This window comes from Cavia porcellus, unplaced genomic scaffold, assembly GCF_034190915.1.
Source record: "Cavia porcellus strain 051 isolate PalLab524CR breed Dunkin Hartley unplaced genomic scaffold, mCavPor4.1 scaffold_10, whole genome shotgun sequence".
NCBI lineage: Eukaryota > Metazoa > Chordata > Mammalia > Rodentia > Caviidae > Cavia > Cavia porcellus.
In genome coordinates, this window is record NW_026947493.1 from 27820622 (window position 1) to 27843621 (window position 23000).

At 43.6% G+C, this 23000-nt stretch overlaps 1 protein-coding gene across 18 annotated transcripts in view; it reads left to right on the top strand.

Moving 5' to 3' along the window:
• Cadps (calcium dependent secretion activator) overlaps positions 1-23000 on the top strand; it is a 453294-nt gene that overhangs the window by 187613 nt on the left and 242681 nt on the right. For all 18 annotated transcript variants that reach the window (XM_063257158.1, XM_063257159.1, XM_063257152.1 and 15 more), the window contains exon 4: positions 20892-20972. In XM_063257158.1, the coding sequence (XP_063113228.1) occupies positions 20892-20972 (81 nt within the window). The remainder of the gene's footprint in view (positions 1-20891; positions 20973-23000) is intronic.

A 23000-nucleotide genomic window follows, 5' to 3' on the forward strand; every position in this document is an offset into this window, starting at 1 on the left:
ATCTCCATGGCTTTGCCCATCAAGGAAGCGGCTCATCCTCAGGGCTGTCCCGGGTTGTTGTGACAGCTGTTGCAGCCATGCTACTTGGTGGCAGCTGACAGCCATCACCATCATCGTGATTATGTCAGTAAGATCATGTCTGAGGCAAGGCAAGAAACTTTTGCGTGAAGCTACTGCATGGGGAGGAGCACAAGACCAAAGGGTGGATCTAACAGGGACAAATACATCTCCTTAGCGCCAGTGTTCATTTATAGACTTCTCCTAACTCTGCCCCATTTGCCTTCCGGGCTTCAATTTACTAGCCCCTCTACTGAATGGCGAGGATTAGACTTTAAGCACTTCTCTCACATCTTCTAAACATCCCTGTGACCACTTTGGTTTCTGTGATTTCTGGTGTTTGAGTTCACCAAACACTCCACATGAGCCCTGTTAATTGTTTGTTCCTTTGATGGCGCTTTGCTTTCCTCTTTATTTTGATTACCTGTATGGAGGATCTTTCTCTGTGTCTCTGTCTCTCTGTCTTTTTCTCTCTCTCTCTGTCTCTCTGTCTCTCTCTGTCTCTTTGTCTCTGTCTCTGTCTCTCTGTGTCATGGTTTATGTTGGTGGCCCTCAGAGCTCATGCATTTGCATTATGCATTTGTGATTGGTTCATTGTCTATGTGCTTGGATTGATGGTGTCAGTGCTACACCCACCTAGGGGTAGAGCCAGGATGTGATGTAATGACAGGAAGAAGGTGTGTCTTGCTCTCTTGCTGGTTTCTGCCTTGCTGTTTGCAGCTGCCATGAACTGCGGCCCGGCCCCACCATGCCACCCTGTCTTGGAGCCAACTGAGTATGGACTGAATCCTCCAAAAACTGTAAAAAAATAAACCTTTCCTTTCCCAACTCTGTACATAGGTATTTTGTCTCAGCGATGAGTAAAAAGTAACTAAGATACTCTGTCTCTCCGTCTATCTCTCCATCTGTCTCTCTCTCTGTCTCTGTCTGTCTCTCTGTCTCTCTCTATGTCTCTCTCGTCTTCCTGTCTCTGTCTCTCTCTCTCCACATGTGTTGTGTTATTAGGCCATCTAGGAGCTCAGAGGTTTGCTTCTGTTTTGAGTGAAGTTGCCACACCCAGTTTTGCCCTTTTCAGTCTTGTTCATAGATGTCTGTTGTACTGGAAAGTACCTAATCCTTTAAAAAAAAAAAAATCCAACTTCAATAGATGGATCAGTTGCTTATTGCCCTGAGTTGGCAGTAGAACATCCCAATCTGTCTGGCCTCATGCTCCACTCTGATTGTGAAGTTCAAGGAAGCATCTACTTCTTTGCCACCCATGCAATGTGCTCCATGGTCTTCACCTACAGTAGTGTTTTCGTGTACCACCTTCCACATTTATCAGGAAGAGAGAATTTTACCCAGCTCTCTCAGAAGAGTGAGAAAGCCTATTTCCCAGAAATCACTGAGCATGTGTCCCCTTGCATCTGACTGGTGCACTTACCTTATACTGAAATGTCATGTTCCTAATTATCAGTCATGGCAGTCGGGGGCAGGGAACTGCTGAATGGCTTAAGCAGAAAAGGGAACTCAGCATTGGATCAGCTTCCCCAGCTTCTGTGGGCCACCTGAGGAATGGTGGATAAGACATAAAATACAGGGATCGTATGTAGGAGGGTGGAGGGAAGGTTACATGCTTCATTCTTGGCTATGCTCTTTACTTGAGAAAATTACTTTGCCTTTCTAAGCCTCTCCCATCTCATCTGAATTGAGGATAAAATCATTTTCCCAGGTGCAATCTGCACATTGCCCATATTTTTGATTGCACTGATCTATGTCCCAGCCTTTTTAAATATTATTTTTCAGTTTTTACATTTTGATACAAACTTTCACTAAATCACTAAGTTGTCCAGGCTGGGCTCAAACTTGTGATCATCTTACCCCAGCCTCCCAGAGTGCTGGGATTCCAGGTGTGTACCACCATGTCTCATTAGATTCCTAAACTACTGCCATGAAGAGAATCAGGCTCATTGGAGAAACAGTGATCCTAGGGCTGAGGTAGACTGTACAAGGTGAATGTGGAGCATCAGGTAGAACCAATGAACTGCTTTAAAAACCCACAGCGATGGGCACATGTCAAGAGGACATGGACACCAACAGGAAGCACTTCCAATGGCCAAATTGGAGCAACAAATTAAATCATGTGGAACGGGTTTATAACTCCTCTCTAAGTCTATCACATAATAAATGATTAATTGCATGAACAAATAAATTGGGAATAAGAGGTAAGTGGAAGATGAGTCTCCCATACAAAACAATCCCAAATCATTGATGTGGACACACTTCAAAGATGTAGAATATAATTTGTCCCACAAGTGTAGACTCTCAGTAGTGACTTGATGATTAAAGTCAGTATGAGGGACAAACGAGGCTTACAGCATACTTCCTTGATATGATTCACTGAGGATGGGTCTTCATTTCTATTGTCTTCACCTCCCAAACCTATAAGCATTGTGTACCCATGTGAAAAACAGACCACTGGCAGTGAATCTATGGCACGCATGCCACGGTGGGCTATCTGTTATCATTGAAAGCTCTAGAAGGTTTGCCATCACTGTACTAGAGACACTCAAATCAAATGCCTGACCAGCAGTGCTCAAAACTGTCAAAGTCATCAAAAACAAGAAAGTTTGAGAAGCACTCATACCCAAAGGCATGGGTTACAGGGGCCAATGCAGTGTGGCATCCTTGATGGGCTTCGGACCAAAGAAAAGGTTGTAGAGGAAAATTGATGAGGTACCAAAAGATGAGCAAGCTCAGTTAATAATGATGGGTTGGCAGCTGTTTCCTTCCTCTCAACAAATAAAATGTGATCATGTGAGGCATCACTGAGAAATGCTGGATGTAGAATATGCAGGAACTCTTGGTACTATTTGTGTGGCTTTTCTGAAAATTTAAAATTATTCTAATATAAAAATGCATTTCAATCGTTAAAAGTTCCTTTTTAATGAATTACAATAAAAAGTAATTCTATATACTCTATGAAAGCACCTACCCCTCCCAGGCACTCGGTGTGGTGGACTCTGCTGTCTTCAGGAATGCCTGGATTCACCCTCCCCCTTACATCCATTTTCCATGTAAGCAATGATGTTTAAGAAATACTGATCTGAATTCTATCCTTCTATCTCATGCTCTAACACTGAAATCTTCCAGTGACTTCCTGTTGTTTCTAGGACCAAGATGCATTGCTCTCCTAAAACCTACAAGACACCGTGCCTGACTTAGCCTGTCTCCAGGCTCTTTCTGCATGACTCTCCCTTTTCCCTGCACTCTGGCCACACCACCTCGCTTCTGCGTTTCCTCCTGCCACGACCCTTGACACAGTGTTCCTATGGGAATGTTCTTCTCCACTCTGCCAGCGCAATCTCTACTTCTCTTTGGAGGCACTGAGTCAGACTTCTTTCAGGAAATCCTTGCATCTTACAGAGCAGTTATTTCTTGGAAAGTCGCCGTGAATGTGGGTAGTCATGTGATTAATGTTTGCATCCCTCACTAGGACATCAATAGATTCTGTCAAAAACCAATTCATTTAGCTCATCAGCGTCCACTCAGAACTCACTACACTGCTTGGCATGGTCCATGTTTAATAAATCTTTGAAGGAAGAACAAGCTCTGTCTGGTACAATCCCTTTTAGAAAGTGATTATATTTTTTTTCCAGAAATACAATTCTCTTAAATAAGAAATGTTAAGCTCATTTTTAAAAAACCTCATAACTTCTAACTCTTTTGAATGGTAAAGTGAAGGAGAGTTTTGAAATGAACTAGTTGGAAAGTCCTCTAATCCTCTGGACAGCAGTTGTGGGCTTTGCAGATGAGTTCTGAAGTGTTAGTGTGATTCCAGAGCAGGCGCGGAAGGCAGTCATGAAGAGCAGACTGCTGCTGCTTTTGGGTCCCTTACAACCATTGTGAATCAAGCTGTCGGCCATCTTGGTCCTTCCTGGTGATGTGGTGATTCGGTGGCTTCCTAAGGGTACAGATTCTCTATGCTGAGGTAAAATGAACTGTGGAAAACCAGCTCCTGAGGGAGAGGCAGTTTTTCGGTTGATTCTAGAAATGCTGTTGTAGTGCTATCAGGGCACAGCCATGAAGCCTATGGACTGTGAAATAGGAATTCAATGATTTAAAAAGAGGCCTCCATCTTCTCCAACTTAATTTATCCTTTGTGCTGCCCAAAATAGCTCACCTGCATTCCTTCTTATTGTTTACTTACTGCCTTTGAATTTGTGTGTTTGTAACATAGCCCTACTATAAATTCTTTGTAATCCACCTGCAGGGGCAAACACTGTGACACTTAGGATATGATTTTTCCTCAAACAAGGTTCCTTGGAGAACAAAAGGCATGAAGTGTCCTTCTGTCCTCTACTGTCACCCACAGCCAGCATCCCTGCACACCCCCACCTATCATAGACATCAGTCCAGAGCTCTAAGTCAGAGAAGTTCTTAAAGGAGCACACCACGTGGCCACATCTGTGTTTTGCTTGGTCTTGAGCAGATGGGGGACAGAGAGCTGGTAGGGAGGGGCGTGAGTCCTAGAGCAGGTGTCCCGGTGACAGGGAGGGGCTGGACCGGCAATAGTAGGGATAGAGGAGGGAGAGACAGACCTGAAACACAGCAGCATCCAAGCGGGAGAGGCTGGACAGAAAATGGTAGGTGAGTGCAGCAAGGGAAAAGCCGAGCTGCAAGCTGAGTGTCTGAGAGAAGAACTGGGCCACTGACACACGATCCTGGTGATGCCAGCGTGAATGCTTTCCTGGGGCCTCATGGTAGCCTGCAGGGGTAAGCCCTGAGGTTATCTCTATGGTTTTCTTGGAAAAAGAAAATGGAGTCCTAGAGACCAAAGCCATATTTTCAAACCAAATTGACAGAGTGACCACTTGCTGCTGTGCATTATCACATCTCTCCTGGACATTTTCTGCAGATTTCCAGCCCATTTCCTTTCCTCCTCTCTGCATTCCACCGAGAGAAAGTGCTCAGCAGCCTTCTAGAGCACAAACCCACCTATGCTGCTCCTTTTCTCAGTACCCTTCAATGGCTCTCCACTCCCTGAAGGGAGTTTTCCGTCTTTAAGAGCATGAACACTTTTAATAGAAGTTATTAGCGGAGTGTAATATCGCTAGGTCATTAATGATTGTGCAGCTGGTAGAGGATACACATGGCATAGCTTTCTTCTCAGTGGTTCCCTTTAACTTTGGGGAGGGCATGTACTGGGGATGAGGTCCCTTGCTAGACTCGGGGCAAGCATTGTACCACTGAACCATGACCCAGCCCTTCCTCCAATGCTTTGTGACCCTGCATGAGGCCTCCTGGACTTGTGGTCACCTTCCAAACTCCAGTCTCATTCCCAACATTGATCTCCTATGCAGTGTAAAACTCTGTGCCTCCCTGCTTTGCTGTGCCTGGGTTATCTGGTGTCAACAAAGGGAATGAGAAAGTGGGTGGCGGTACTGACAGGAGGCAAGTGTCCTGATTAAGCAGTGACTGCTGTCTCTCTGGTTGCCATATGCATGGGTTCCATTGCACGGTGGCAGCTAAGTGCTGCTGTGCTCATGACAGGCGTGTATGGGCTCCTCCTTGGCCTCTTCTCTCCCAGCCGTCCATCAGCTCCCAGCTCTAGGGCTCCAACGGAGCCTCCTTAAGTCAGTACTCTCTGGTCCAGCCACTGCCTCCATATTGAGAATCTAGCAAGATGACTGTAGCACAGTGGAAATTTTTCCCTCAGAAACCCACCCAGCTTTGACAGACCAGATGGCAGCAGATAGTGCCTGGGGTCCCCACTTGCTTTCTGTCTATACTTCTTTAGTGTCGTAGATCTCCTCAACTAGACCTAGAGGGCAGGTCAACCAGCAGGTCAACCAGAGCAGACTCCCTGAAAAAACTCCCTGAAAAAGATGAGGTGATTTCTCTCTGTCAAGCATTCCTATTTCTAGAAATTATTTTCTTGGAGGGAAAGAATAGGAAGCACCACAGGGAAGGACCCCCCAGCAGTCTGTTCCTGGGCTAATGCTGCAGGAACCCCGATGCTTGTCAAACTTTCTTCTCTCTCTCTCTCTCCCTCTCTCTCTCTCCCTCTCTCTCTGTCTGTCTCTGTCTCTCTGTCTCTCTCTCCCTCTCCCTCTCTCTCTCTCTCCTCTCTCTCTCTCTGTCTCTCTGTCTCTATCTCTCTCTCTGTCTCTGTCTCTCTCTCTGTCTGTCTCTCTCTCTCCCTCTCTCTCTCTCTGTCTCTCTCTCTGTCTGTCTCTGTCTCTCTCCCTCTGTCTGTCTCTGTCTGTCTCTGTCTCTCTCCCTCTGTCTGTCTCTGTCTGTCTCTGTCTCTCTGTCTGTCTTTGTCTCTCTGTCTCTCTCTCTCTCTCCCTCTCTCTCTCTCTATCTCTGTCTCTCTCTGTGTCTGTCTCTCTCTGTCTCTCTCTCCCTCTCTCTCTCTCTGTCTGTCTCTCTCTCTGTCTCTCTCTGTCTCTCTCTCTGTCTGTCTCTGTCTGTCTCTGTCTCTCTCTCTGTCTGTGTCTGTCTCTCTGTCTGTCTCTCTGTCTGTCTCTCTCTCTCTCTCTCTCTCTCTCTCTCTCTCTCTCTCTCTCTCTCCCTCTCCCCTTCTGTCTCAGTTTTCTGCTCCTACCAGTGAAGATGATCCATGGAATGATGCCTGGGGTAGCAAGACCAGCTGGACATTTCTCAATGAGCCCTGGCAGGTGTGAATGACCCAGTAGACCTTCTGCCTCCAATGCCTGACCGGTGGGAAGGCACCGTGTTGTAGAAGTCACTTTGCTCCACTACTGTTTCTCCTTTGCACCTTTGTTCATGTAAAATCACATGTAAGGATGTGCATACACTAGCACCTAAAACATTTTTTAATTTTTATTTTTATTGGGATATGTTTGAACTACATAATCACATTCTTCATGAGGAGGTGGTATATGCACTCTCCTTCTCTTTCTCTCCTCCTCTCTCCAACTCTTTGTCCTCTTCCCATTTGCAAACTATCTATCTCCCCATTTCCTGTTATTTTGCTCTTTATTTGCAACTTGGATTCCTCGCTTAGAAGAAAACATACAGTATTTAACCTTGCATGTCCAATTTATTTCACTTAGCATTATGGTGTCATTGATTTTCCTATAAATAGATCAGATTTATCATTTTTGTGGCATTGTAGTACTCCATTGTATATAAATACACACAGGCAAGAACTCTCTGAACAGAATCGCAACTGTACCTGAAACAGCATCATGAATCAATAAATGTGATCATGTCAAAGCAAGAAGATTCTGATATTTTCAGCAAAGAAAACAACCAACAGAATGAAGAGATATCCTACATGATGGGGGAAAACTTGCCATCTGTTCCTTGGACAGATAACTAATATCCAGAATACATAGAGAACTGAAAAAATTAGACACCCCCCCCAAAAATAAAAGACCAACCAAAAACCAGACCAAAGACCAATCAAAAACCAGACCACTGAAATGAATAGAAACTTCCCAGAAGAAGAAATACAAACAGCCAATAAACACATGACGAAATCTTCAACGTCTCTGAATTAGAAAAATGCAAATTAAAACAACACTGAGATGTTGAACGTAAAAAGCTGGCTTGAAACGTCGCTGTGTGGAAGGAGTTCATTACAGGGTTTTTCTTCCCAACAAGATTAGAGAGATTTCACTCCAGTGAAAGAATCCTCAGGAACTCAGATGTTAGAAATGAGCATACATTTTTCTCCCTTATGAAACAGAGACACTGATAAACTTAAAAAGTTAACTGAAAATGAAATCTAATAAGGAAGGAAATATATTTTGCTTTTTTATAAAAACTGGCTTTTCCACTTTTATCTTACAATGAGTTCAACAAAGGGTTAGTACAATGGGTTCTCTAGACATCTAGCTCTGCACTGCTGTTTCTACAATCCCCAACCCCTCAGCTGTTTACATTTTTGTCCTAACTTGCTTTCAGGTGACGTTTCAGGCTCACAAATCCAGAAGAGGCTGTTGTGTATTTGCATTACCTTTTCCTCTGAGCCACTCACAGGTCAGACCTGGCTGTGAGTGTGTGTGTGTGTGTGTGTGTGTGTGTGTGTGTGTGTGTGTGTGTATACACTGATACATGGGCAGGATGTTTGAGAAGAGTGAATGTTTGCAGCCAAGGCACCTTGCTTTTTCCTGGAACACACAGCTCACAGCAGGAAGATGCATATAGCCCAGGGAGAGGGATGCCCTCAGAACGCTCCCTGCAGCTCACCCCGCAGCATCCCAGTAGCTGAGCCCTGTGTCTTATGCACCTTGGTTTAATGAATGCCAAAGCAAGGTCTGAAGATGCCTGTCAGGATTATTCTTGCAAACCTGGCACCTTCTCAAACAGACGTCTTAACCACAGTATGAACTGTCAAAAGTCCCATTCATATCTCCTTCCTTCCTCGGGTTACTTCAGATCTCAGCACTGCTGCTAAACTGGAAAGGGTTTAGCGGCTAGAGGATTAGCATTAGGAAGCTAATCCTTCATGTCAGTTTAGCTACTCCTTTTGGCCCGGTAATGGAATGTCATCAGGGCAAGCATCTTGGTATCCTGAGATCAGCGTGCAGTGGGGCTTTGGACCTCAGCACCACTGACATTTGGGCTTGCGTGATTCCTTATGGGAGGGCACTGTCCTCTGCACTCAGGCATGTTGAACAGCATCCCTGGTCTTTACCCACCAATGCCGGGAGCATTCCTCCCCTCAGACATGTCTAACATGTCTCCAGACATTACCAAATATTCCCTGGGGTGAAAACTGCTTCTCTCCCCTTACGTGGGTAAGAATTACTGATCTCTGAAAATCATTGCATTTTGTCAGAAAAACTCAGTCCGGGTAGCATTTGTGTCAGAAGAGGAGGAACTGCTAACACATAATTAGGGAGGGACTCGATACTTTCGTTTTATAAATTACAACAGCTACTAAACCGGCTTCTGTTAAAGGCTGTCTCCTGAATTTCAGCAGCCGTCCTTTTCTGATAAAAAAACAGAAGGCTCCCATGAAATTAATCACTCCGGGGCGGGGGTGCAGAAGGAGGTAGCTCCAATCCCTGGATGTTCTGCAGTGTGGGCCACGGTAGATTATCAGTGCTTATTGACTTAGAGGTTAATTATTAATGGTAGGAAAGCTTATAAATTTTTCAGAATTTTCTTTTCTTTGGGTGCATGTCTGTTTTCCCATCAGGAGTGTAAGATCCCTTCCAGCCCTCCTACATCAAAGCTACAGGCCATCACCCAGGGCATTATCTTGTTCTGTGCAGGCTGGCTGCTTATGCTGACTCTCGATTTTTTAATCAACCATTTTCCAACTCAACTGCACATGCCAGGCCGTGGAGACAGAATCCATTAAGCACTGTCTGAAACCAGCAGGGGCCTTGTGGCATCGTGAACTGATATCTCTGTGGCAGAATTTCACAATCAGAAATTACAGGAGTACGCGTATTTTTGTGGAAATGTCAGCAGGATTTAAATATCTGCAGGATTTAAAAGGAAGTAAAATAGCATCAACAGTAATAATAATCTCTGTACATGTCTTTCAACCTTTTGAAGACTTTTCATATCTACTTACATATCTGGTTTTCTTTCACACCTGATACTTTCAGAACATTCTCCTAGTTTTACTGAATAAAATGAACAGATAGCTGACTCCGCCATCTCTTAATCAACAGATTTGAAAATGTTGACCATTATGTGTTGATCGATGAAAAGCTAGAGGATAATTTTTCACTTTATGAAAATGCATAGCTCAGGTTAGAATATTGAGATGTACTTGTTACATGAAAGATAAAATATTTATTAGGCACTCACTCCACAAATGTTCATTGAGCTCTTATTTTGTATCAAGCACTAACTGAGCTATTAACCTGAAAATCATTTGGATTTCACGTCTTGTTAAAACCATTCCTCAGAAATATATTTTTCTAATTTCCTAAAGAAGATTACAACAGAGATCTTGCCAAAAGGCATCTTTTTACAGATCAATTCTGGGTCTCGTAATGTTACATAAAAGCATTGGTATTGACCCGATGTATGCATTTGGTATTGCTCTCTGAAAACGTGATTCCTCTGGTAGTTTCCTTGTAAAGGTAAGTTCCTTTTTTAAGGTGGTTAATTGCAGATCTTGGATAAATTTTGGTTCCTCTGGAGATTTTCTAGTAATTTACAAGGCGTGGGGTGGAATTTGCTACAATTGTTACAAAGCAATTTCTCTAAGAAACCTAAAAAGCATTCCCTTAGCTAAAACAGTTAGAGCCTTTGCAAATAAGAAAGGTCTACATCAGCAAATGAACTATCTAATCCCAAAACAAGCTTGGCAAAGAATGTGTCTGTTGTCTGGATTACAAATACAATTCCAACAGATGAAAGTCATTTATGTTGTTGTGGTCCACCCCTCAAGTGTTTCTCAGTCTGGGAAATTGCTGGTAATTGGGGAGAAATTAGATGGTGAGACCCTAGGGCCATCTTGGTTTAAACTTCCCCAGTGCCAGTATTTATATTTCAGTCAATATTGTTTTAATTTATATTGTTTAAAATACTGCTTACTTGCAGGTTTCCCTCAGGAGAAAGTTCTCCTTTCATCTATTTGTGTCCTCTAAGTCAAGATCGTGTTTGCCATTCTCAGTGTAAATTTAATTATATTACACTGCATTTACTTGAATTAGTTTGAATTGATATGGAATTGTCTACACAGGCCAAGTAAAACAGAGAATCCAGCAACTCCCAGATTCTCAATATTTTAAGGCAATTTAACCAGAATTTATAGTTTGCTTTTTTTTCATGAAAGAGGAATGCTACTGAAATATATTATGTGTTATCTTCTATTTTCTAGCTTCTTTTGCAGTGAGATTGGGACCTTGGGTTTAGTTCCATAGCAAATATCTCTCATGTTCTCTCATGTGCATGATCTCTCAAGTTCTGTGCTCCTCTGTGGCACTGAGCCTGACAGCCACAGTAAAATGGTGAAGGCACAAACTGAGTTGCTCCCATCTTTTCCTGTACAAGTGGCTAAGTGGGAAAAAGACCCCATGTTCAGCAAAGTACAGGTCAAAGACAACAGAAATAAACACAGAGTGTCAAACCACTAAGATGTTGAGTTAAATCCCAGTGAAATAAATTAATCTCTCTTCACTAATTTATTTCCTCTTTTTGATGTGCTTTCTCATTATTTACTTAAGTTTCTGGTATAATACATGATTATCCCTTCTTATGATTGACATGGGATTGTGGACCTCAATTTCATTAAAAATACAAAATCTTTTTTCAATTTGTTCAATATGATGAGAATTCAACGTTCATACATTGTAACAATTAAGAACTATCACATGTGTTGGAGAAAATTGTACAACACACAATATAGTATATTGTAAGCAGGAAACATTTAATAAATGCTGGTAATAATTTGGGAGTTTTTAACATTTTTCTACAATCTTTAGGGAAATTTGTGGCCTCTGTTGTTTAATGTTACCTCTTTGTTTTAATGAGATACTTATATATAACTAATAAAAATATATGTTTATTTGGTTGTGGGTCTAATTACCTGGGCCTGACTGTTTCTTTGAAAGATCTTCATTAAGGTGGAAGCCATACTTTATAAACATTTTGGCTTTGAACAATGGGGACCACAATAGACACACTCTTGGGGAGGGCAAGGTGAGATAATAACATGTGGGCAAAATTATGATGAGACCCAGTTTCCACAAGGCACTTGTGTAATGATTGGTGTGGAACAGAAAATGAAAGTTTGACACAGCAGAAACAGCAGTGCATGTGACAATTCTCATGCACAAATAAAATTATACTCTTTGCTTCAGGTTTAACTGACATGGGCATCTGCGTGATTTATAGATTTGAATGTTTGCCACTACTTGAGATATCTCTTACACACATGCACACTTGCTTGCACGAACACAATCACAGAAATCACAACTGTAGAAGCTAGAAAGCTCAACTTCATTTTAACCTATGAGTAAATGTTGCATGGTTGTCATTATTTGAAAATGAAATTCGTTTCCCCTTATAATAAAGAGTGGGTACAGTTAGCAAAGAGCTTTCAATTTTATTAGAGACATTTTAGACACTATTGGATTTTTCTGGACTTCATGTTGAGCATATTATGTATTTCTGCCATTTGTAAATAGTTTTTCACCATGATTGTGCTATCTAAAAAGTAAAATTATCTGACAGCCCAGAAAGATATTTTATTTCCCATAATATTCATGTCAAAATCTCCTAGAGAATAAAATCACCTCTTGCTTATTTTGGACAAGTGACCATTTTCCATTAAATCTTCTATGGATAGATTTTCAGAAATTAGTCAAAACTACATTCAGGGCTGGGAGTGTAGCAAAGGGGTAAAGCACTTGCCTACTGTACATAAGGCCCTGGGTTTAATCCTAGCACCATTTAAAAAAAGAGCCATGACTGGACTGGACTACTGGGCTAGCACAATGGTGGAACATGTATTTAGCATACATCATGCCCTGAGTTAAAGCCCCTGCACACAAAAAAATGATAAAAAAAAAAAAAAAGTACTAACAATGACAATCGCTTAACGCTTGTATAGTACTTGACAGATTGGGAAAAATAACCCTTCTTGATTTTTTTTCTAGATGCTGCAAGTTATCAATTTCTGAGTTCACTCTGCTTTCATAGCTTATGGATTAATACCTGGAAAAAAAACAAGAGTTTCATAACTTTTTAAAAGATAAGGGCTGGGGATTTAGCTCAGCGGCATAAGTACCTGCCTTGCAAGCAGGCGGTCATGAGTTCGATCCCCAGTACCGATAAAAAAAATAAAAAATAAATAAAATAAAATAAAAGATAGTAAGTCTGGTATTAGTATTCCCAATTTCCATACGAAGGAATTGAGACATACAGAGTTTAGGTGAGCCTACATAACATGATCTTGGCTATCACCAAAGGCTCCTAACACAGGCTGGATCTCGGTCTGATGGTTCCGTGATAGCCAGACTAAGATGAGGGAGACAGGAGCTTGTGCATCATTGGCCAGGGTCCACGCAAGGGTGCTGTCTGCTGTGTTTGAGCATCTACAGGAAGGACAGAAGGGCCTGATCCTAGAGAGCAAAATGGAGTGGGGGGAAGGAGGCTGGAAAGCTGTGCCACAGTCAGATGGTGACAACTTGCTAAGCTTTGCTAAGGATCTCAGATGCCTACTCGTGAGCAGAATGGAAAGTTACTAAAGAGCAGGAGGGCAACATGAGAAGTGCAGGTTCCAAAAAAAAAAAAAAGAGAGAGCAAAGTAGGGGTTAAATCCTTGCTCCCCAGAGTAGAGCACACCCAGACCTACTAAATCAAAACTCCAGGAATGAGGCCTAGAGCCTGGTCCTTTAACAGGTTCTCTGGTTGACTCTGTGCTGTGATGTGTGAGAACCACTGGACTGATGGTAAAGTTCACTAGTCTTTGATGCACACTGGAATCACTCAGAGAGTTTAAAACAAAACAAACAAACAACAACAGCAACAACAAAATGATGCCTGGGCCCATTGGAAAATACTTAATTTCATTGGTCCAGGTACAGCCTGGACATCAGATTGGCCTTTTGTTTCTCTCAGGGGATTGGAATGTGCAGCCAGGGTAAAGAACTGCTGCCTGAAGGAAGCAAGAGGATGTAGGTGGCATCAGTAGTCCAGGAGGGAGATGGTGGGTCCCAGCCAAAGGAAGCTGTTAAATAGGTCAATTCAAGAGAGACTTAGGAGGTAGTTGCACAGCTATGAATAGACCCAGCCTAATCCCTTGCACCTTCTCTTCGCAAAGCTACCAGCTCCCTCTCTACCCTGGGCTTCAGCTGCTGTACCCATTCTCCCCCCAAAATGACACCCAGTCTCTAAATGATTTCAGTGCCTTGTGTTTCCACCATAGGGCAGGTGAATTGGCTGTATCACAGCCGAGCTGTGAAGCCCATTGAGATGATCCACCTAAAAAAGAAGCAACTGGGTCCTCCACGTGGGATTAAACCCCTGGTGTCTGGCCTCAATAGTGCTTAAATTACAGCCATAACCTGCAAATCTTTATCATACTCAAGGCATCACTAAGTGCTTTGCGAGCACCTTGTCTTTCATTCTCATAATAAGCCTCTGTTGCCCTCAATATCACTATCAGGACTGCTACGCTTTGCAAATGAGGATGCATTTGCATGAGAGCTCAGGATATTGTTTCGTGTCACAGAGCTGTGAGTTTGAGACCAGATGTGTGTCCAGCTCCTGAGTGCCTGATCACAGTCCCCACAGCTGCTAAGATGAAGAAAGGGTACCTAGAACACAGGACACACTGACAGCTTGGATGCTGGCCTGTGTCTTTGTTGCTTGCTCAGAGAATCATCACATTGGAAGCTCTTCTGTTATATAGGATTTACTGCATTGCCAGAAGTCAGCAGATCTAACATCAGTGACTCAAATGCAGGCCATGTTCTCATTGGTTGGCAGAAGCCAGGAGCTAAACCTTGTATTTCCCAATCACGGAGAAGTACATCCTTCAGAACAGAACTCTGACCTGCTCAAGGTCTTCTCTTGGAGAGGAAGTAAGGCATGGCAAAGAGAGATACAAATGATCTTATTTCAAATCTCTTGCAAATGAGGAGGTGTCTCCTGAGGATTTATAAAAACAAGATATAATTGAATGTGCATGAGATACCTACTTCCATGTCATCTCTACAGATAAGCCAGATAGAGGCAAAGCTGTAGACTCCATCGATGATGGTGTTATATGTACCTACACTGTGTAGAACCCCCACAATGTGGAAACCTTTATCATTACCATGATTTCAGCAGCTCTCTGAGCTGCAGACGTGTGTGCTTAGAGAGGTCTAGTGCCCTGGCCCTGGCTACACAGTGAGGAGGAAGCGGAGGTGTGTTAGATCTCAAGATTTCTGATTCTAAATATATGCTCATTTCTCTAGAGAATGCCTCCTCTGTGGTGAGCTAATTATTCCTACAACTACAAGCAAAGTACTTAACCTTGTAAAGCTTGGTTCTTATCTAAAAGGCAGAACTCTGATTTGCCACTTTAAGGGTTGTTGAAATTTGTGTAAGGGAAAACTTGTGTAAACTATGGGATGCCTGGGACTGTTGGTTGCCCCAGAGCTGCCTCCTGTGTCCCCATGTCCAGCACCCTGTTGAGCATCATACACAGCCTGTCTCATTTCATTTCTGATCAGTCCTGTGAGGGACACGTTGTCACTATTTCCATTTCAGAGTTAAGGGAGTCAAAAACAACTGAAGACTAAGGCTCTAGAGATTCAGTCTCTTGCCCCAGGTTACTTAGCTTTAACATGGAAAGGCAAGGCTGTGAACCTGGACAGTAGAAGGGGTTATCTTCTGACCACTTTCTCAATGTTAAAAGGAAACAGGATACAGGAGAAAAGGATTTGGAGGCAGTGTCCAGGCCCTAAGTGCTATAATATAGCTGCAGTCCAAGCCTCTGACATGCTTGAGACAGGAGCTTGGAGATCACATCTCCTGGTAAGGAGCCGCTGATGTGTCCTGGCTGTAACTTTCCAGACTGCAGTGTACCAGGAAGGCAGCAATCACTGGAGCAGTTTGTCTCTGAAGGAGAATAAAACATCCAGGGCTGTGGAGGGAAGAGGGCTGTGCCAGCTGGAAAGAGAACTTTATAGGGAGCACTCCATCCCTGCTGCAGTGGTAGCCTCTCAGGAAGGCAGACAGAAGGAGAGAGGAAACAGTGACCTGAACCCAAGGCAGCAACGCGGATGGTGCAGCTGCTGAACGGTGCCTCTACATCCAGCTCGACCCAGAATTAAGGATGTGTTTGTAGCAACGTGGCCGCTTATGAGCCAGCAGAGCTGCTGTATTTCTGCAAAGAATGGTGCATGGCTGGCACACAGCCACTGAGTGGGGAGATAAAGCAAACTAGAAACCAGCAGACTGGAAATCTGCTTGCAGCTCTCTCCCTGGTTATTGTGTGGCTGTGGGCAGGTCACTCTCCCACAGTTAATTAGCTCAGTCCTGTAGTTGGTCAAGCAGTCATTGTATTCATCTGCCAGGTTACTCAGAGCCCTTGTTGACATTTCTGATATTTCTGGATGTACGATGTGTAGGGGCTGAAGAGGTGAGGTCACTGTCACCACTGCTTTCAGGGAGTGGGCAGCATCCTAGGTGAAGAGGGAATCATCACACCAATGTGTGTCAAATTACACCTGTCCTAAGCACTATAACATCACACTAGGAGAGTGCTGGCAAAGGAAATCCACTGATTGAGGAGAAAGAGGTTGCCAGTCTACAGTGGGACAAGGAAGAGTGACCCTGGTATGCAGGGCCACATGTAAGAAGTGCTGGGAGGGAGCTACCTCTTCCAAAGACCTCAGCAGAGCTCACTGAGTGGCCCCAGAGTGCAGCAGGGATCATACACCGGGCCGAGGTTCCTATACAGTGACCGAAGTTTCTTCCAGCCACAGTTCTGGGTCATTTTCATTTTAGCCTCAAAGCTAAAGTTGGCTCATTTGCTCTGAGGGCTAAGTACCTTAGATTTTTCCAGAAAGCAGAACAATTATTCAAATAATACATAAAGTAGTCTGTCTTTTTCTGCATATTTGAATCAGATCGCTCTTTGCTTGGCTGGAGACTGCATCTTCACAGGAAGTAGAAAGGCTGGCTGTGGGTGGGCCCAGATTTGGAGCACAAGGAACTCAGGGGCCCTGGGAAAACCAGTTGCCTGAGGATGTCTCCCAGCATATTGTCAAGGCCAGCCCTCTGGAGCTCTGAGGGCAACAATGAAGCCCGAAACCCAGGCTCATGACTTCTGCATCACTTTAGAGCTCAGATGGGGCATCCCTAAGTAGGTCCTCTAAAAACAAATGTAGGCCTATTTATACAATAAAATTGTTTGTTCTCTCTGCCCTCTTCCAAAAGTTCTGTCCACAGACATAAGAAAAGTGAAACATTCAGGAGAATTGTCTATGTAGAGACATCCCAAGGTGTGTTTCTAGGGGCCCAAATGTAGCGCACATATGGTCAGATAAGTTTAGTAGATGTAGAGTCACCTGCATTAGTGTAGGATTTCTTGCTTCTGCATCTGGGGACCTGAAGGGAATGATGAGGGAGGAAAAGTTACTTTGGATACTATATCTAACTGTAGAAAGCCACACACATAGCTAATTTGGAGGGGCTGCAGGACCAAGGTACCCGACAATACACCTGTGAGAAATGCTTGTCCAGGCTTTTCAGAGGATTCTAGAACATAGTCATGTACAGCTTTTCTCAGATGAAGGGAATGGGGACAGAAAGGTCATCCATCACTTTGGGCTGAGGTCATGCAACTAAAGGAAAATCTAGGACCAAGCTCCTAACATCCATTCCAGGACTCCAGGGCTCCCTACCCCAATATGATTTCTTTCACAAATTACAAAAGGAAGGGATGTAAAGAAGGCCCACTTCACAACAGGGTTAACTCTCTGGAGATCAAAGGGGTAGCTCAGTGGTAGAATTCTTTCCTAGCATGTTTAAGGCCCTAGGTTTGATCAAAGCACAACAGTATAAAATAAAATAAAATAGGCATAACTCCAGAAAGTATTTGCTGACCTGTAGGACCTACTGTGTGTCAACACCATGCTAGATACTCTGGACATATATAGCCTGACTTGCTCATAACATGCTGGGATGAATATCTTACCCCACTTTATAGATGAAGGAAATTTTCATAGAGAGGTTCTATTGTTCATTCAATCTCTTTCAGAAAGGAAATTGCAAAGCCAAGGTTTGGATCAAAGTTCACCTGGCTTCCCTTGCATATTGAGTACATCCTTTCATTTTGCCCTTTCACTATCTCTCAGGGACAAAAATGAAATCACAGGAAACAGGAAACCAAACCTTGGGTGCCTTGAACTCAGGGCTCGGGCTCTTCCTGGCTGCATTTGTGTTGTGCTGGGCTCAGCTTTTCACCACGTTAGGAGAAAAGCCCAAGGAGATAGCTGCCTGTGCTCCACCAACGAGTCAAAATGTCCACTTGGCCCCTGCTTGACCCGCTGACAGGAGGATGACTTGTCTGATGAAGTAAGGAGTCCTTGTGCATGTGTGCTTTGAGCCCAAAGAAGCTGTCTGTGAGGAGGCTTTGCCTGTGGCTTGGTCTCCAGCCAGTTTCTCCTTTCACAGTGCAGAAGCCTAGCAAAGCAAAGACTCATTTCCCTGCAAGCTTATTCTCTGGCTTTCCCTGCCCAGCACTTGAAGAGGTAATTACTTGACTCTCAGTATTTTTGGATTTCATGCAAAGGACCGTCGAGCTCTTGGTGGAAGAGGATGGCCTGCACTGTCCTGCCAGGCTATTTTAAGGAGCTTCAGTTGTGTTTCCTCTGCAGGTCATCAGCCCTTAAACAGATATGCCCGTCTTCTGGTCATTTTCACTAATTAAAGTCCAACAGAACCAAGGGACTCAGCTCCAGAGGAAGAGGAAAACCCTGAGAAGCTAGGAAATGTATCAACACAAGGGAGCCTCTGACGCCATCGCCTGGGCTGCGCTGTCCTTCTAAGACCCCTACATCCACACCTTGGAGGACTCCTGTCCCTCCTGGCACCCTGTCATCTGAAGCTTTATCGCCCCCTGGTGGCTCACATTAGAAATGCAACCCACACACATTCACTTTACATTCAGAATAGGATTTCCAGCTGTTTTCTCTCTATGAGCAACATGCAAAAAAGTAAAAAAAAAAAAAAAAAACTAAATTCCAGCTTAAAATAGTCAAAATCTACCCGGTCCGGTCCCTTTCCACAGGGCTTCTCAGCAACTTTGTGCAGTATGACCTTGTGTGTGCTCAGCTGCCTCCAGGAGCCTTTCCTCTGGAACACCTAAGGGTCCCTTGTGCAGCAGAGCTACCATCAGGACATGGCTCCTGCCACACACAGCCACGCATCACAATCAGGTTTTGCAGTCTGAGAGGCTGTTCCTGTCTCCAAAACTTCAAAAGAAGAAAATAAAGGAACACTGACTCTGGAATCAAATGGAATAAAATGCACAGCAAGGAGTTGATGGGGTTTTTATGGGTTTTGTAAAATAAACCAAAGAAGCTTAATCATGAGGGTTCAAAAGTCCAGACACAAATCTTTCAGTGTTATTGTTTACACCATATTAGAAATAACCTATTTCCTCCACCATTTGATAGCGTACATGAGAAGTATGGAGTTCAAAAAAAAAAATGGCTTTTAGAAGACTTGAGAAGTCTCATATGCAGTATTTCTTAAGTAACTTTCTGTTGTGAAGTAATATGCACTAAAAAGAAGAATAAAGAATATCATTAAAATTTTCTGTGAATAAAATAAACAATATTTTACTGGAAAAAGCAGATTCAATTACATTTGAAAGATAATGCTAGGCCTGCTTGGAAACAAAGAGAAAACGTCAACTGATAGAACAGGAATGGGTATGGATGACCTGCCACCTGCTGTAAATAAAATTTTATTAGAACACATCAGTGCTCATTTGTTTACATATTTCCTGTCTTCACCCTGCAATGGAGGATAAGATTCATTACATCAAAGAATTATGGCACCCAGGGCCCAAAGTTTTAATTATATGGTGTTTTCCAGAGATGTTTACTAAGCTCTTTCATGGATTTGTAGGAAAGCTTTCAGGTTATGTGACCAAACCTCTCAGTAGGCCAGTGAAAAAACTGAAACCAGGTTTAGTTACGTGTAGGAGTTCTGCTCTCTATGTCCAAATCATCCTCCTCAACAGGGAAGAGGAGGAAAGAGTTGATCTCAGATGCCTGCTCCAATTGACTGGAAGCCACCAGCTGGCAGGCTGCTTGCACAGGACTCACTGAGAAGCAAAGCCATGACTGGTGGTTCTCCCCTAGGCCAGGAGTGGGACAGCACCCATTCAAGGGGTGTGTGAATCATGCATTGGCACTGGTCACTTCTCATGTCACACACTTCCGTTGCTGCCTCTCTTCTTATACACAGTGTGGTCAAAATATCCAGCAAATGTTTAAATGTAAAAATGTATTACAATGGGGCTGGGGATTTAGCTCAGCGGCATAAGCGCCTGCCTTGCAAGCAGGCAGTCGTGAGTTCGATCCCTGGTACCGATCAAAAGGAAAAAGACCAAAAAAAAAAAAAGTATTACAATAAAAGACCCATTGCCATTAAATCCCCTCAGAATGCCCCCCACTCCCCACATCTAGAACACATTCTTCTCCTTTCCTGAAGCAGGACTAGAAATCTTCTTTCAGGAGCTTCTCCAGGTGTGCTGTTTCGGCTGCCTCAATGTGCTGAACTGGTTCAAAGCATTCACCTCTCTTAGTTGCTTGGACTTGGAGAGTGATCTAGAAGTCTCAAGTGTCAGCTACAATGAATGAGCTGTCAGAGAAGGCAATGATTTTGCAAGCCTGTGTTTTCAGCAGCAGCAGCAGCATTTGTAGTATTTTTTTAAAATCACATCTGGTGTGGACACTCATGAAAGTGGACTTCCAGAACTGCTTCAGGAAGTGGCAAAAAAAAAAAAAAAACAAAAAAAAAACAAGTGTGTTGTCCAAAGCTAGGGGAATATTTTGAGGGTGATTAATGGCAACATAATAAATATTTTTTCAGTTTATACAGTTACTGTGTATGTTGATCACGTCTGGTCCGCCTGCTGTAAAAGCCCTTTATCCAAGTGCAGGTGATAGATGCCCCCTGCACGGGGTATGTAGACATCTCTCTTTGCATCATGTTCTGCCTAGAAGAGTTTAACTTGTAATTTCACTCGAACTGGATATGTCAGTTACAGGAATCATCTCTTACTGTAAATATGTCCATGGGTCCAAAGTAGGGAGTACAAAGCAAAAATCCATGTGTTTATTGACTTTTGTGATCCAAACTGAAAGCCTCCATGTTTGTGCTTTTGTGCTTTTGTGCAGCTGGACAACCCAGATGAGCAGGCGGCCCAGATCAGACGGGAGCTGGATGGACGTCTCCAAATGGCAGACCAAATAGCCAGGGTAAGGCAGTGCTGGGAGTGTTTGCTGGGGACCAGGCCAAGTCCAACGCAAGAGGAACACTGATTATTAGAGCCTTTAAAAGTCAGAGTTAAGCAGGCAGGAAGAAGGTAAGGACATCACCCTGATTCCTGCTCAAGATGTCACACAGATAATTACCATTCGTATTTACCTCCCAAGCTCCTGCAAATATCCAAACACAGGCCCCTGCCTTGGTCCCAAGTTCCAGGCTCTTATTTCCACTAACCACTGATTGAGACAGTTTCAGGCTGAATGTGTTCAAATTCAGGCTCCTCATCCACCCACCTACACTTAGTCCCTACATCCCTGCATTTACCGCAGCTCCTCTGCATCCAGTTACTCTGGGCAGAGCCTCCTGGGCATTGTCAGCTTCCACTACCGCCTCCCAGCACCCCAGTGGCTGGAGGTTCTCGGCTGCTTTCCTGCCCTGCTCCTATGCTGACCCAAGGCCCAGCTTCCTCTGATCTTGCTTCCCTACACTGGCTCATACTGCACACAGTTGCCTTTCTAAAACTCATACTCAAACGCCTAAAAACGAGACCCTGAATCCTTTGCTCGTCTTTCCAGGGCCCCAGAACATAGTCTGACCTCTTTGGGTTGATGTTCAAGGCTCCTAATCAACAGACTACACACTTCTGTCTGAGTCTCCTGTCTCCCAGCTTTCCCACCACATCTCCCCAGTCCGAGAGCCTGGAGGACTGTCTCCCCCCATGGTACTCACACGCACTGCCCGTCCCCTTCATTACAGCAGTCTTTATTTATTTATTTGGTACTGGGAATCAAACTCAGGTGCTTGCCAGGCAGGTCCTGTGCCTTTGAGCTACATGCCCAGCCCTCCAGATTTGATTATTGAGTGGAAACCATTGATTTTTCTTCTGTGAGTCTCCCAGGGCTTGAATTCTTTCTTATATGACGAAAGCCACATGGTGTCTACCATTTGCTGCCATTGTCGTCTGTGCTGTGATTAGTACTCCCTGCAGTCATAGTATTCATGGGGACCTGATCCTGTGTTAGGCATGACGAATGCTTTATATGTGTCATCTGTGTCAGTTCTCAAAATAGCACCCCAAAGACATTTCTGTTATCCTCTTTGCTTTAGAAATAGGGAAATGCCAACTCAGCATGCCAGACAATCAGAAAGGGGCCAGACCAGACACCAACCCAGGTCTCTCTGAACATCAGAGCCAGGGCCCGCTTGGGTATCTGAACACAGAGGTGCCTTCCTGGGTGTAGAATATAAAAGGAGCCCAGAAACTCAGCCACCAAAATAAATAACACTTTAATGAAATGCTTCTCTGTCATAATTAGTACCCACTACCAGCTCCTTGGGGCTCTTCCTATAGCCACGGTCTGTATGCACGAGGGAGCAGCTTCCAGGAATGGCAGGAAGGCTGAGCAGGAGGGACCTTGATAGTCACCCCTAGAGGAGTCTCCACATGTGGACAGATAGAAGCTTATCCTCATGGGAGGAAAACCAAGAAGAGGAAGGGCAATTCCCCAATTTCTGCTCAGGCAATTTTGCTGAAATGTTTCATGTCTAGATTTTGGGCACCTTTAAACTTTATAGCCATGTCAGTCTCATGGCTAAAAGTAGCATACAGGTACAGATTTGGCTAAAGGTAAAGTAGAAAAGCTCTTATGTTTTAAAACCCTGCTTAACATGGCATAAACATCAGTAAGGCTTTAAAATTTAGAATTCCTCTAAACTTGGCATTTTCTACTAGTAGACTGTCTAGAAAATGTCACTTGGTCCATTCTTTTGTGTTCTAAACAACTGGTCCACTGTCAGCTAGTAAGTGTTCACCCCTTGTAAATGAAATTATGTACATGCTTCAAAAACAAGTTCATGACAGGCTTTATTTTAATTGTTTTGTTTACTTTGAGGCTTAACATGATAATTTATGAAACTCACGTTAGGCTAGTTTCCATTTTTAGAGGATGGCAGTTGAGTACTTAGTATATGATGAGCCAAAATATTCACTTTTGAACAGATCCAAGACCTCCCTTCCC